The 13,496-nt window shown below is 46.9% G+C and overlaps 1 protein-coding gene across 1 annotated transcript in view; it reads left to right on the top strand.

Moving 5' to 3' along the window:
• Window positions 1-7,490: 7,490 nt before the first annotated feature.
• Sesn2 (sestrin 2) overlaps window positions 7,491-13,496 on the top strand; it is a 29,064-nt gene continuing 23,058 nt past the window's right edge. The window contains exon 1 of the mRNA XM_004671251.2: window positions 7,491-7,970. Within this exon, the coding sequence (XP_004671308.1) occupies window positions 7,881-7,970 (90 nt within the window). The 5' untranslated portion in view covers window positions 7,491-7,880. The remainder of the gene's footprint in view (window positions 7,971-13,496) is intronic.

The raw sequence follows: 13,496 nt of genomic DNA on the forward strand, positions 1-13,496 counted from the left end.
CAGTGACTGCAAGACCTCTTTTTGGGCTTGAGGCTGCAGTGGCGTTTTTCCAGCTGAACTGACATTTACACAAAATGAGGGGTGAGAAGAATGTGAGGATGTGGGTCAGGGAAAACAAGATAGGAACAAGGCCATTCCCCTTGCTTACAGTCACAGCTTTTAAGATCAAACTGTACTCTCTTCAGGATATGAATATATTATTGTACAAAACAGTGGCTTTTCATTGAACAAGTATTTCTTTTTCAGGCCCAAGGTCGTTCTCAAGTCTGTTTCAGGGTGTGCTTGTCTCAGCAACTTTAGAACTTTATTTTTTATATTTTATTTAATTATTTGAGATGAGAGAGAGAGAGAGAGAGCTTCTAGCCACTGCAAATGAACTCCAGATGCATGTGCCACCTTGTGCATCTGGCTCTACATGGGTACTAGCAAATCAAACCTGGGTCCTTTGGCTATTCAAGTAAGCACCTTTAACAGCTAAACCATCTCACCAACCCAACTTCAGAATTTTATTAATCCTTCAAGCAACTTGACGGTTTCATTCACCATTCACCTAGTTCAAAGTTCTCTCTTTGAAATTACAAATGTTGGGGCTGGAGAGATGGTTGAGAGATTAAAGGTGCTTTCTCATCATGGCCTGGGATCCATTCCCTAGTACCTATGAAAAGGCAGATGCACAAAGTGGCTCATGCTTGGAGTTGAGTTCGCTTGCAGGGGTAACAGGAGGCCCTGCCGTGCCCATACTCACTCTCTATCTCTCCCTCTCAAATAAATAAAAATACTAAAATTTAAATAAGATAAAAATATCAGGCAAGGTGATACAGGACTATAGTTCCAGCAACTTGGCGCAGGAGAAGGGGAAGACTCAAAAGACAGGAGGATCACAAGTTCAAGACCAGCGGGGGGCTAAGAAGGATTGGGGTACACGAAGACCCCGATTCAAAAAAAGAAAGAAAAGAGAAAAAGCAAATGCTGCAGTCCCAGCTGCTTCCTGCGAGGCGGGCCCTGAGGACGAGGGAAGGCGAATCGCCGCATCCTGCACCAATCATAGCCGGGTTGATACGTAGAGCCTGAAGAACTTGGGGACACTTCCCGCCTCTCAAACTCCCTCGGAGATTCGCTTCCGTAATGGGCCTGGAAACCTGCCTGGGCCTATCCCGAGTGCCGCTGCGCGCTGCTATTGGCTACAAGGAAGCTACGCCCACCTGCCTGCTCATTGGCCGCCGCGGTTGACGTAAGGAGAGCCTGTTGCTGAGCGGAAAGAACTGCTGCAGTTTCGCCGAGAGATTGAGTCCCAGAGCAATATTGGGTGTCCTTGGGTATAAAAACAAAAACAACAACAACAAAAAACTACCCGCCGTTTATTCATCTGCTGAATGCTAGGTTCTGTGCTCCAAATTTTATTTAATTTTTTTTAAAGTGACAATTTCCGTAATTGTAGACAACCCTTGGTAATTCCCTCCCTCCCCCACTTGCCCCTTTGAAACTCCACTCTCCATCATATCCCCTCCCCCTCTCAATCAGTCTCTTATTTTTTTAATCATTTTTATTGATTTATTTGAGAACGACAGACAGAGAAGGAGGCAAATAGAGAGAGAGAGAGAATGGGCGCGCCAGGGCCTCCAGCCACTGCAAACGAACTCCAGATGAGTGCGTCCCCTTGTGCGTCTGGCGAACGTGGGTCCTGGGGAATCGAGCCTCGAACCAAGGTCCTTAGGCTTCACAGGCAAGCGCTTAACCGCTAAGCCATCTCTCCAGCCCAGTCTCTTATTTTGATGTCCCAAACTTTTAAATATCAAAACTAAAAGCAGCTTTGTTGAAGTCTGCCAGATCCGGCCACCTTCTTGAACACTTAATAATCTACAGCAAATCTTAAGCGTTTTGCAAGCATTTACTGTCACCCTTAGGACAGCCCAGTGAGGTAAACTTTGTTGCCTGGCCTGACAAAACAGGAAACAGGTTCAGAGAAGGTAAGTTGCCCAGGTCCACACAGGTTAAAGGGTTAGGACTCTGATTTCCTGATTATAAAGTCCAAACTTTAATGGGGGGGGGGGGTTTAGGAGAGGTGGGACGGGATGGTAGGTAGGTAGCGAGAGCCAGGGACGATGCCCCAGGGACAGACCTTAGGGTGGCCCTCTTAAAATGGGATGGATAGAACCCCTAGGAATGGAGTGGAGGAAGAAGGTCACCATTTCCAGTCTCATAGGGTTGTCTGGTCCCATGTCATAGCCTTAAAGTCTTGAAAAGAGGCCAGACAATGGTTAATTAAAGATTCTGTCTTTGCCAATGACCTTCAGAAAGTTCTGGGGACTCACTTGGACATCAAGATTCTAGTCTCTCCATTCTGCAAAGAAAGATTCTGTCTTTGCCAGTGACCTTCAGAAAGTTCTGGGGACTCACTTGGACATCAAGATTCTAGTCTCCATTCTGCAAAGAATTAACCACTGTCTGGCCTCTTTTCAAGACTTTAAGGCGGTAACATAGGACCAGACAAGCCTATGAGACTGGAAATGGTTTGGGAGCGGCCTTTCATGCCATCCTTTCTGTCCATTCTGACTGAGCTGTAGCAAGGTCTAGCCTGCAGGGGGCGCTGCTGACACACTCAGTTGACAAAACTGGAATACGTCGAGTTGTCCAAAAACCCACAGTAGGTTAGCTTTCATATCTTATTGATTAAAAAGGACGAGTGTTTCCAAACCGAGGATTTTTGTCCAAAATGTGCAGTCAAGGAAAGTGAATCATGCACATTATCCAAACAGCAGTTCTTTCCACACTGGCTCAAAAGGGTTAAAGCACCTCAGTTCCTTTGTTTTGTAGATGTGGAAATAGATTCTAAGAGATACAGAAAATGGGAGGGTTGTTCAGTTTGGTGACAAGACTAAGGGTTGCCTCATTCTTTTTTTTTTTTTTTTTTTTTCCTCATTCTTTAAAAGTGCTGTTAGGGTCGGGTATGGTGGCACATGCCTTTAATCCCAACACTTAGGAGGATGGCTGTGAGTTCAAGGCCACCCTGAAAGTACATAGTGAATTTGTAGTCAGTCTAGGCTAGAGTGAAATCCTACCTCAGAAAAAGAAAGAAAGAAAGAAAGAAAGTGTAGTTAGGATAGTTGATCTATAATTTTCCTGACCTTCTGATGCACAACTTCAGGGGATGATGATGATGATGATGATGAAGAAGGTGGGTGGGTGTGCACGCAGGCACGGACACACACATGCTTTCACGTGTGCTCAGGATCAGTCACTTTCTGGCAGCACCTCATACAATGCCTGCTTAATTTAGTAAGAAAATGAATAGGTGAATAAGGTTTAGGGTTTGAGAATCTCATTTTAAATCCATAATCTGAGGATGAGAAGCTGATGAAATCTCAAAAACATTTCAAATCTAATCTAGATGTGTCTTCAGGACTGGAATATGATTAAGGAATAAAAATAGCTTTGGCCAATCGGTGGCCTCAACTTAGCTGATGCAAGAGTGGAGGGAGTATGGCAACAGGAGGAAAGAGATCCTGACTAAACCAAAAATTTAAGGTATGGGGGAGGGGAGGAATGTATCCAGCCAGTGTCTCTCTCACACACAAACCCTCCATGCCCCGGTGGGCTAGGAGCTTCACTCCACTCTGCTGGATTTCTAGAGCTCAGCCCAGCACCAGGTATTCACCACATGTTGACAAATACTGAAACAAGAGGCAAGGGGCAGATTGCTCTGAGCAGAGTCAGTCCAGTGAGTCAGTTCTTTCACTGGCTGCTCTTGCAGCTCAGCAGATTCCAGCTGCCCCAGCCACCTTCAAAATGAAAACTTGGTTTTCCATGACGGCTCTCTCAAAAAGATGTGCTGGCCTGTCAATTACAGGCCACTTGACAGTTATGTTTCTCACCCCCAATTAATTAATATCTACTTTAGACATCAATTACATGTGATAGCCCGCCTCTTAGATATTCATTTCCTTCTCTCATTATTGGGGTGGCAGAGTTTCTGCTGTAGAGTCATACAGGGTTTGAACACTCAACATATTACTAAGCAATCTGACCTCTACCAACATACCTCTTGAACTTCGGTTTTGTCACCTGTCAGGTAGGGACATAAAGCCTATTTCACAATGCTGTGGTGAGAGTTATATGGGACAATAGATGTATGCTGGACACTTAGTAGTGCTTAGGAAATGTTAGACTCTGTGTCTCTTTTGTACCTTGGAAGCTGGGTCACAAAAGATCACCTGGTTTAGAGTATCCATATCTTTTGATTTGATTTTTCTTTCAAAATCATTGGCTTTGTAAGTGAAGCTTACATATCTCTGAAGATTCTTAAGGTGTTGTTTTTTGTTTTTTGCTTTATCAAGATAAGGACTCACTCTAGTCTAGGCTGACCTGGAATTCACTCTGCAGTCTCAGGGTGGCCTTGATCTCACAGCAATCCTCCTACCTCTGCCTCCCAAGTGCTGAGATTAAAGGTGGGCGCCACCACACCTGGCCTTCTTAAATTATCTTTGTTTGTGTTTATTATTTGCAAGCCGAGAAGAGACAAGGTATAAAGAATGGGCACACTATGGCCTCTAGCCACTGCAGATGCATGTGCCACTTTGTACATATGGCTTTATGTGTTAATTCGGGAATCGAACCTGGATTGTTAGGTGGCTTTGTAGGTAAGCACCTTAACTGATGAGCCATCTCTCCAGCTCTATTTTTATTTTTTTTAAGTATTTTATTTTTATTTATTTGAGTGGGAGAGAGAGAGAGAGAGAATAGGTGCACCAGGGCTTCCAGCCACTCCAAACGAATTCTAGATGCATGTGCCACCTTGCACATCTGGCTTACATGGGTTCTGGGGAATCGAACCGAGGTCCTTTGGCTTCACAGGCAAGTGCCTTAACTGTTAAGCCATCTCTCCAGCCTTTATTTTTATTTTTAAAGACAGGATCTCCCTATGTAGCCCAGGCTGCCCTTGGTGATCCTACTTCCTTAGTACTGAGATTACCTGCCTGGCAGTTTTAAAGGCTACTCTTATGAGGATATAACTCATATTTATTTTTTTTTAAAGTACTGAATCCAGTTGGGGTGGCACACACCTCTAACCCCAGCACTCAGAAGGCAGAGGTAGGAGAATCGCTATGAGTTTGAGGCCACTCTGAGACTACAAAGTGAAGTCCAGGTTAGCCTGGACTAGAGTGAAACACTACCTTGAAAGAAAAATTGTTAAATTTGGGCTGGAGAGATGGCTTAGCGGTTAAGCGCTTGCCTGTGAAGCCTCAGGACCCCGGTTCGAGGCTCGGTTCCCCAGGTCCCAAGTTAGCCAGATGCACAAGGGGGCGCACGCGTCTGGCGTTCGTTCGCAGAGGCTGGAAGCCCTGGTACGCCCGTTCTCAATCTCTCTCTCCCTCTGTCTTTCTCTCTGTGTCTGTCGCTCTCAAATAAATAAATAAATAAATAATTTAAAAATTGTTAAATTTAATTACTACATGCTTGTGAAGTAGTGAAGGATACAAAGACAGAGTTTCTGCCTTAAAGGAAGCCTAGTGAGACCAAAAGAAGACACTGTGTGACCCTGAAGGTTTTATCTTTCTGAACTGAACTTTTCTCACTCTGTAAAAATTGTCAATAATAGATTCCATTATTCACTGGAAGGAATGGGGTAAGACATGGAGGTGTGAAAATGAAGCTGAGTGAGTTTGGAAACCAGCATGTTGAGGTGTTAAAAAGTAGGTGGGATTACTTCAGTCCCGCTGAAGAAGGCTTCTGGAGAAAGTAGCATTTGAAGCCTTCATCCAGAAATGAAGGCATTGAATGCTATAAACAACTTCAATGGATAGAATTTTGCAAATAGGAGTAAGAAAAGTTTGAAGGGCAATGGTAGATAAGGCTGAAAATGTAGGTTGAGGCACATCCTGGCAGACCTTGGGGATCAATCTAGAGATTTGATATTTACTATGTAGCTGTGGTTTGGATATTGACATTACAGAGTAATTTTTAGAATATTTTATTTATTTATTTGACAGAGAGAATGGGGAAGAGAGAGAAAATGGGTGCTCTAGGGCCTCCAGCCACTGCAAGTAAACTCTAGACACATGTGCTATGTTGTGCATCTGGCTAATGTGGGTCCTGGGGAATTGAACTTGGGTCCTTTGGCTTTGCAGGCAAATGCCTTAAGTGCTGAGCCATCCCTCCAGCCCCAGAGTTATTTGTGTGAGCATGTGTGTGGTTTTGGGGATGGACCCCTGGGCCTCTGTAATACTTAGGTTACATCCCCAGCCCACAGAGTCATTTTTTTTTTCATCAAACGTTTCAGATAAAACAGATACACAGAAACAGATACATGGAGTATGAAAAGTGTTAAAAAACAGAGACGTCCAGCCCACGTGCCTTGGGAGCTCAGGAGAGAAGCCAGAGGTATGTGACAGAGTCGACAGAGTCTTTGGAATCTTAAACCGAATAATTCAGAATATTTTAGAGGAGACCTGGGAGACCTAGTTAGCTCTGGCCCCTTGCCTAACCTCCCTGTTCAGGATAAAGAGAAACTAAGTCGAAAGAAAAAGGCCTTAAGAAAAGCGGTGACTGAAGGAAGAGGCTCCGAGGGAAGTGAATAGAAGGTGAATCCACCATGAAAGTGCTTGAGGGCTGGAAGAGACACCTCCTTGCAAAAGGAGAGTTGAAGGCCAGGAAGTGGTGAGATCAGGGAAGAGTATGTCTGGGAAAGAAGGCTAGAAACAGAAACTAGTGGAGCACCCACGATTTAAGGAGTGGGAGGAGGAGACAGAGGAGCCAGGAGAAGGGAGTGGCCAGAGGGAGAAGTTAGAATAGACCCAGCAGTACATCTTTGTTACAAAGTTTCGAAAATGAAGTCTACCAGGGTGGAAGATAGGAGTGAAGGAGCCAAGACTTCATAAAGCGAGGGGACAGGGTAGCAGTAAGGATTGTCGTTCGACACTTGATTGCCCATGGCATTTCAGTGCGTGAGGGCGTTTCCGATTATTTAAAAAAAAAAAAAAAAAGGTGGATTTCCCCGTGTCTGGTAAATTTGGTGGCGGAGTTCTCTGCGAGGCCTGAGGGAACAGGGTGGTGGCTTCTGGCCTCCAAATGATCTGGTATTCGATTCTATAATTAGCACCATTGGAAAGGATGGCGTGAAACCTCTCCCATCCCTAACCAGTCCCTCCAGGACTGGAAAGCTGAAGAGCTCACTTGGGGAGGGATTTCACACCTGGCTGTCTGGCCCAGCCCGGTAAAATCCCGTTTCATCACACAATCCTAATGATTCCCCGGTCTGTCACTCTCTGGTATTGCCAGTGATCTCTGACTAACACCTCTTGCAAAAGTTTGCGGCATTCGTCAGGGGCCGACTACAGCTCCCAGAGTTCCCGAGCGCTTCTCGATGCTGATTGGGGGAACCTTTTGCTCCAGAGGGCGGCATTGCCCCCGCCTCCCCGGGAAACAAGCATCTGATTGGCTGCACGGAGGGACTTTTTTTCTGGTGTCCCCGCCTCTCCCCCGGGACCGCAGCGGGCTGAGCAGCGCTGCTGGTGTCAGAGCCCCGGTGAGCGCCCGGCAGTTCCGCGGCGGGGATGCTGAGGAGCGCGGGGTCCGCGATCAGCGCTGTCCACTGCGGACTTCCGAGGCACTCCGGGCGGTGAAAGCCAACCCCAGGCCTCCGAGGCCATTTCACTGTTTTCCTGAAGCCGCACGGGGAGAAGTGTCCAGCTCGGCAGCGGCAGTTCTCCGGCATCCAGAGCTTTCTGGAACCCCGAGAGAACACCCCGGGGTTTTCTCGAGCCTCCCCTCCGCGGACCCTAGAAGACCCGGCTAACTGCGTGGACCTGACCCCGGACCCCCGACCCCCTTGCTTCGGGTGCACGGCTTAGTGGTCAGCCGCGGCTGGGCTCCTGGCTCACACCATGATCGTGGCGGACTCCGAGTGCCGCGCGGAGCTCAAGGGCTACCTGCCGTTCTCCCGGGGCAGCGTGGGCAGCCCGGGGACCAGAGAGGTAAGCGGCAGCCCGGCGACGCCACTCTTTCCCAGAGCCGGGTCCAAGCCTCAGGTTGTCCCGAGCTAAGTCAGTGTGCCCCTCCGGGCTTGGGGAAGAGTGGAGCACGTAAGCTAGGACTGGGGTTGCATCAACTGGCAGCCTCGGGCCTCTCCTCCCCTCGCCCTCCTCCCTCTCCCTCACTCGGGGGACAGCGCAGTCCTCCCTGGCTCCCTCGGACTCCTGACCAATGAGAGGAACGCCTACTCGAAGCTCTCCTGGGCTTGGGCTCTGGTGGAGCGAGCGTCTTCAAGTCCAGGCAAATCCCAGCCGGAGCGGCCCGACCACTCCTCCTCCCCGCCCCCTTCCGCAGATTCCCTTCCTCTGGGCGGGGGCAGGCCAGGTCTCTTTCTAGGATACCGTCTGGCTCCGATCGCGCTGCTCGGGGAGTGAGCCCGGCTCCTGGGACTGGCCAGCGAAGGCCGACCCACCTTCCCCAGCCCACCCCCCACCCCCCACCTGCACCAGCGACTTGGAAGCTGGCGCCAGTTCTCTGGGGCGGGTGTTGGGGGGTGGGGAGGGAGGGAGGGTTTGGCTGACCGCCCGGCACTCGGCCACAGTGGCCAAAGCTGAGGAAGAATAGGGGTAACCCTTGGCCGAGACTCAGGAAGATTAGTGCTAGTTAAGCTCCTTGTTAAATGGTATGGGGTCTTCGAAGTTTAGTTCGTGGAGGTTCCCCCATCTCACCCTTGCAGAGTGTAAAGGGAATTTGCAGGCGCGCAAGGAATAAGGCTGAACAATGCACATCTTAAATCATTTATTAAGTGCCTACTAGTTGCCAGGGAACGGATTTTTTTTTTCTTTTGACTCCTGGACTAAACCAGCAAATATAAATGTATTCTAGTCCCATTTTGCAGAATGATAAAATTGAGACCCTAAAGGGATTGAGCTTCTGGGAGCTTCTGGAGAATTCTGGAGCACCCTGGTGGTATATTGTCAGAGCTAGAAAGTTGGTGGAGTGCTTGTTCCAAGATGAGAAGCTGAGAAAATGTCTGCTCATGTCCAACAAGCCTGGTTTCTGGAGGTTCTTTACCCAGTGATGGGTGTTTTCTTCACCACCATTTAGGAACCCCTTGTGAAGAAGTGACCTCTCATTTCTGCCTCTTCTTAGCTGATCACTTTGGTCTGTAAAAAGCGGAAATGATGCTTTTGAAAGCCCCTGGGCACTAAAGTTGGGTGAGTGCTCACTTTCTGTCCCAGCCCTAGACTTTCTGGCTGTGTTATCTCAAGTGATCACTTCTGTTCCCTTCATGGGGATTTGATGATATCTCTAAGGGATAGTTGGAAGAATTAACTCAGAATACAAGCAAAAAGGCCTGAAGCACAGTGTCTGGGACATTTATTGCACAGAACAAGTCATTGGATCCCAAATGCTAGCTCCTGCCAGACTGCTATAGCACACATCTCCATGGGCTTCCTGAACCTATTCCATTCTGTCTGATGTGAGAAAACCATTCCATCCCTCTTCCCACAAGGCCTCATAGGGAGAAAGCTTCAGGTGGTCTGGGCAAGCCTAGGGAGGTAGAATTGCCTTAGAATACACGCCACCTTTTTTTTTTTTTGGTCTAGTCTGGCCTTGAACTGGACTAAATCTTCCTACCTCAGCCTCACTTGTGCTGCAGTTATAAGTGTGCATAACCACACTGGGTTCTAGAAAGTCACTTTTCAATATTGATAAAAATTATGATGCTTGTCATGTTTGTATATATTCTTCTCTTGATAAAAGACCTTGAAGGTGAGCTGGAGAGATGGCTCAGCAGTTAAAGGTGCTTGCTTACAAAGCCTGATGGCCTGGGTTTGGTTCCCCAGCACCCATATAAAGCCAGATGCACAAAGTGGCACATGTGTCTGGAGTTTGTTTGCAATGGCAAGAGGCTCTGGTGTGCCCATTCTCTCTCTGTCTCCTCTTGCAAATAAATGAAAATATATATATTTTTAAAAAGAGGCCTGGTATGGTGGCACACACTGGAGGAAGAGGTAGGATTGCTGTGAGTTTGAAGCCAGCCTGATACTACAGAGTGACTTTCAAGTCAGCCTAGGGGAGAGTGAGACCCGATCTAGAAACACATACACACACAAAACCCACTCAGAAAACAGACCTTAAAGGTGTCTGCTTAAAGTAGAATTCTGAGAAAACAGGGTACCAGTCTTAACAGAGTCTGGTGTTCAAAACCCAAGGGAAGGACCAGATGTGCAGTCCCTTCTACTCCCCTTTACTTCACCCCAGATACCCTTTCAGGAGGGGTATATTCCCCTTTAGATAACTCTATTTCCACAAAGTTCCAAAGGCTTGACTTTTGTGTCTGGTAGGTAGCATGGGTCTCTAGAATAACGTCCTCAAATATCACTTCCTGGAGGAAGCTTTTCTTTCTCCACCCCATGAGTCCCTTTGCATACTCTTCTAATCCTCTTCCCACTGTTGGAGCTATGGAGCCCTTTATGTGAAACAATTACGTGTTTCACCTAAGTTAGGCCTTTCTTGTCCGTCTCCTTGCTTGACTAGCGACACCCTGCAATTCCCATTTTTATTCCCAGCATTGTTTTTCCCATCTAAGAAGAGCTGGCAGCCATCTGCCTGCAGTTAGCTTAACTGACTCTTGTGAACTGTTTGAAGTCAGATGTGAGTGGTGTAGGACTGGAGATCAACTGTGCCGAGCTTTGGTTACTTGTCTGTAAAGAAGGGGTGGTTGGGAGGAATTTAAGTGGTCGTAAGATAAGACAAATAAAATGCCTCGTCTGGTATCCAGCTCATGATGGGCCTAGGAGTGCACGGCTCCATCACCCGCGCCAGGCTGGCTGGATATCAGGAGCTGCTTGTGCTCAGGTGTAAACCCAGCTAACATGTAGTAGGGAGTGCCTGCCACTTCTCAGCTGGCAGAATGACTTGGCAGTTGTCTTTGTAGCTGAGTCCTGAGATTGGCAGACAGATGCCAGAGAACAAGAACAAAGGCTAAGGCTACTCTAAGGGGACAGAACTCTGGGAAGTCAAACTGCTGGGTTCAGAATCTTCAGAACTTCCTATGGTGGAGTGGAAGTGGCCTTCGATGCCAGGCATTTGGGGCTCAGATTGCAGATTAATCACTTGTTAGTTGCTGCTTAACTTCTAGACCCTTAACCTTTTCTTGTATGAAAACAGATTCCCATAACCCTCAAGCTGATGAAGATTAGATGGATGTTGGGTGGGAGTGCTTGGGCTAACCCAGGAGTTAATGTCTAATGAGTGCTTGACTTGGCCAGGCTCTGAGCTCTAGGCCATTAGCCTCTTTTGGCAGTTGGTCTAAGGACCGCTTGTTGAGCCCCCCCAGAGGGCTGTCTGACTCCATTGTTCCTGCTGTCCCATGTGATCGCCTCAGTGGAACAGCCACTGTTGGCTCTTCCTCTGCCCCACATTATCTGTGTTATCTTCCACAGGTGACTTGTCCCCCTGGGTTCCCTTATCTTCATCTCTAACATGCGGTTAGAATCATATTTTTTCAAGTGTACCGAACCTGTCCATGCTCTTTCATGCAGTAACCCCTAGCCCCATGTGACTATAAATGTAGGGTTGCTAAGTGGTCTACACTTTCAATCCCAGCACATGGGAAGCTAAGGCAGGAGGTCTGCCATGACTTCATCCTGGGCCTCCCAGGCTCGTCAGGATTACAAAGCAAGATCCTGTCTCAAAAGCAAAACAAACAAAATCTAGACCTAGTGCCATGTGCCTTAAGCTCAGCCACTGCAAAAACCGAGGCAGGAGGATTGAAACTTTTTATTTTATTTAATCAATCAATTCACTCATTCATCAATTTATGAGAGACAGAATGGGTGCGCCAGGGCCTCTAGCCACTGCAAACAAACTCCAGACACATGCGCCACCTTGTGAATCTGGCTTATGTGGGTTCTGGGGAGTCGAACTTGACTTCACAGGCAAGTGCCTTAACTGCTAAGCCATTTCTCCAGCACAGGATTGAAGCTTCTTTTTTTCTTTCTTTCTTTTTTTTTTTTTTTTACGATTAAAACTTTTAAGGCCAGTCTGGTGGAGTGACCAGAAGTGACTTGACCTTTCTGAACCTTATCCCTCATCTGTAAAATGAAGGTTTTAGTAGTAACTTCTACCTTAAAGTCTAGGTAGTGTATACTTGAAGTCAATGCGTAGCCAATGGTAAAAGTGTTGTTACCTATCTCCTCCTGCCTCCCCCAGTAGGGTCTCACTCTAGCCCAGACTGACCTGGAACTCTCTCTGTAGTAACAGGCTGGCCTCAAACTCACAGCGATCCTCCTACCTCTGCCTCCGAATGCTGGGATTAAAGTCATGCACCACCACATTCAGTTCCTACTACTGCTATTACTCAATATTATTATTGACTGCTTACCTGAAGTGTTATGTCTCGGCAATAAAATCCTGCTACCCCTGGACTTTCCCTGATGTCAAGGTCAGGGAAGCATTCAGAGTGTTGGAGCCAGAGCTTCTAATCTTTAGTCTCATTAAGGGCTCTATAGTGTTCCCTCTGCTAAAATGCAGAAGTCCTCCATCTTCCCAGGCTCTGTTGCCTTCTCATCATTAGATTTGAGCCCAGAGGTCACCTCCCCAGTGGTTTTCCCTGTCCTCGTACACTAAAATATTGCAATTCTCCCACTCTAACACTATACTCACTGTTTTATTTAACTTGTTCCCCTATGTTTGGAAATCCTGTTCACTTATTTATTTATTTGTGAAGAGAGAGAGGGAGAGGATGTGCTTGCCAGGGCCTCTTGCCAATGTAAAAACTCCAGACACATGCTCTACTTTGCTCATCTGGCTTTACGTGGGTACTGGGGAACCGAACCCAGGTTTTGCAAACAAGCACCTTTAACCACTGAGCCATCTCTTCAGACCCCTGCTCAGCTTTTTTCTTAGTTTGTTTGCTTGTATATTTGTTTGTTTGTTTTGTTGAGACAGGGTCTCACTGTAGCCCAGGCTGACCTGGAACTCACTTTGTAGCTCAGGCTTGCTTTGAACTTAGGGAAACCTTCCTACTTCAGCATGTGCTGGGACTAAAGGTGTTTGCCACCATGCCCAACCTGTTTACTATTTATTTGTCTTTCTCCCTAAGGTCCACAATATGTGAAGCCTAAGCCTTTGGCTTTTCTCTGTTGTCTTTGTACTCCCTACAATAGTCATCAAAAAGAAATTGTCAAGTAAACAAATGTTCTGGTTTCACCTGATATCACTTAGCACTGTGCCTTATGGTTGGGAGAGGGATCAATAAATGGCACAGTGGTCTTCACCCTGGCTTAAACTTTTTGGTTATGTTTTGCTAGAGCTCCGCTCCAAGCTAAGTCAATCAGAATTGGAATTGGGACCTTGGAATATATGTGTGTGTGTGTGTGTGTGTGTGTGTGTGTGTGTGTGTAATATATATGTATATGTATATATATGTGTGTGTGAGATATATGTGTGTATGAGATATATGTGTGTGTGTGTGTGTGTGTGTGTGTGTGTACTTTTTTTCTTGTTTTTTTTTCAAG

The sequence above is a fragment of the Jaculus jaculus genome, chromosome 5 (assembly GCF_020740685.1).
Source record: "Jaculus jaculus isolate mJacJac1 chromosome 5, mJacJac1.mat.Y.cur, whole genome shotgun sequence".
Classification (NCBI taxonomy): domain Eukaryota; kingdom Metazoa; phylum Chordata; class Mammalia; order Rodentia; family Dipodidae; genus Jaculus; species Jaculus jaculus.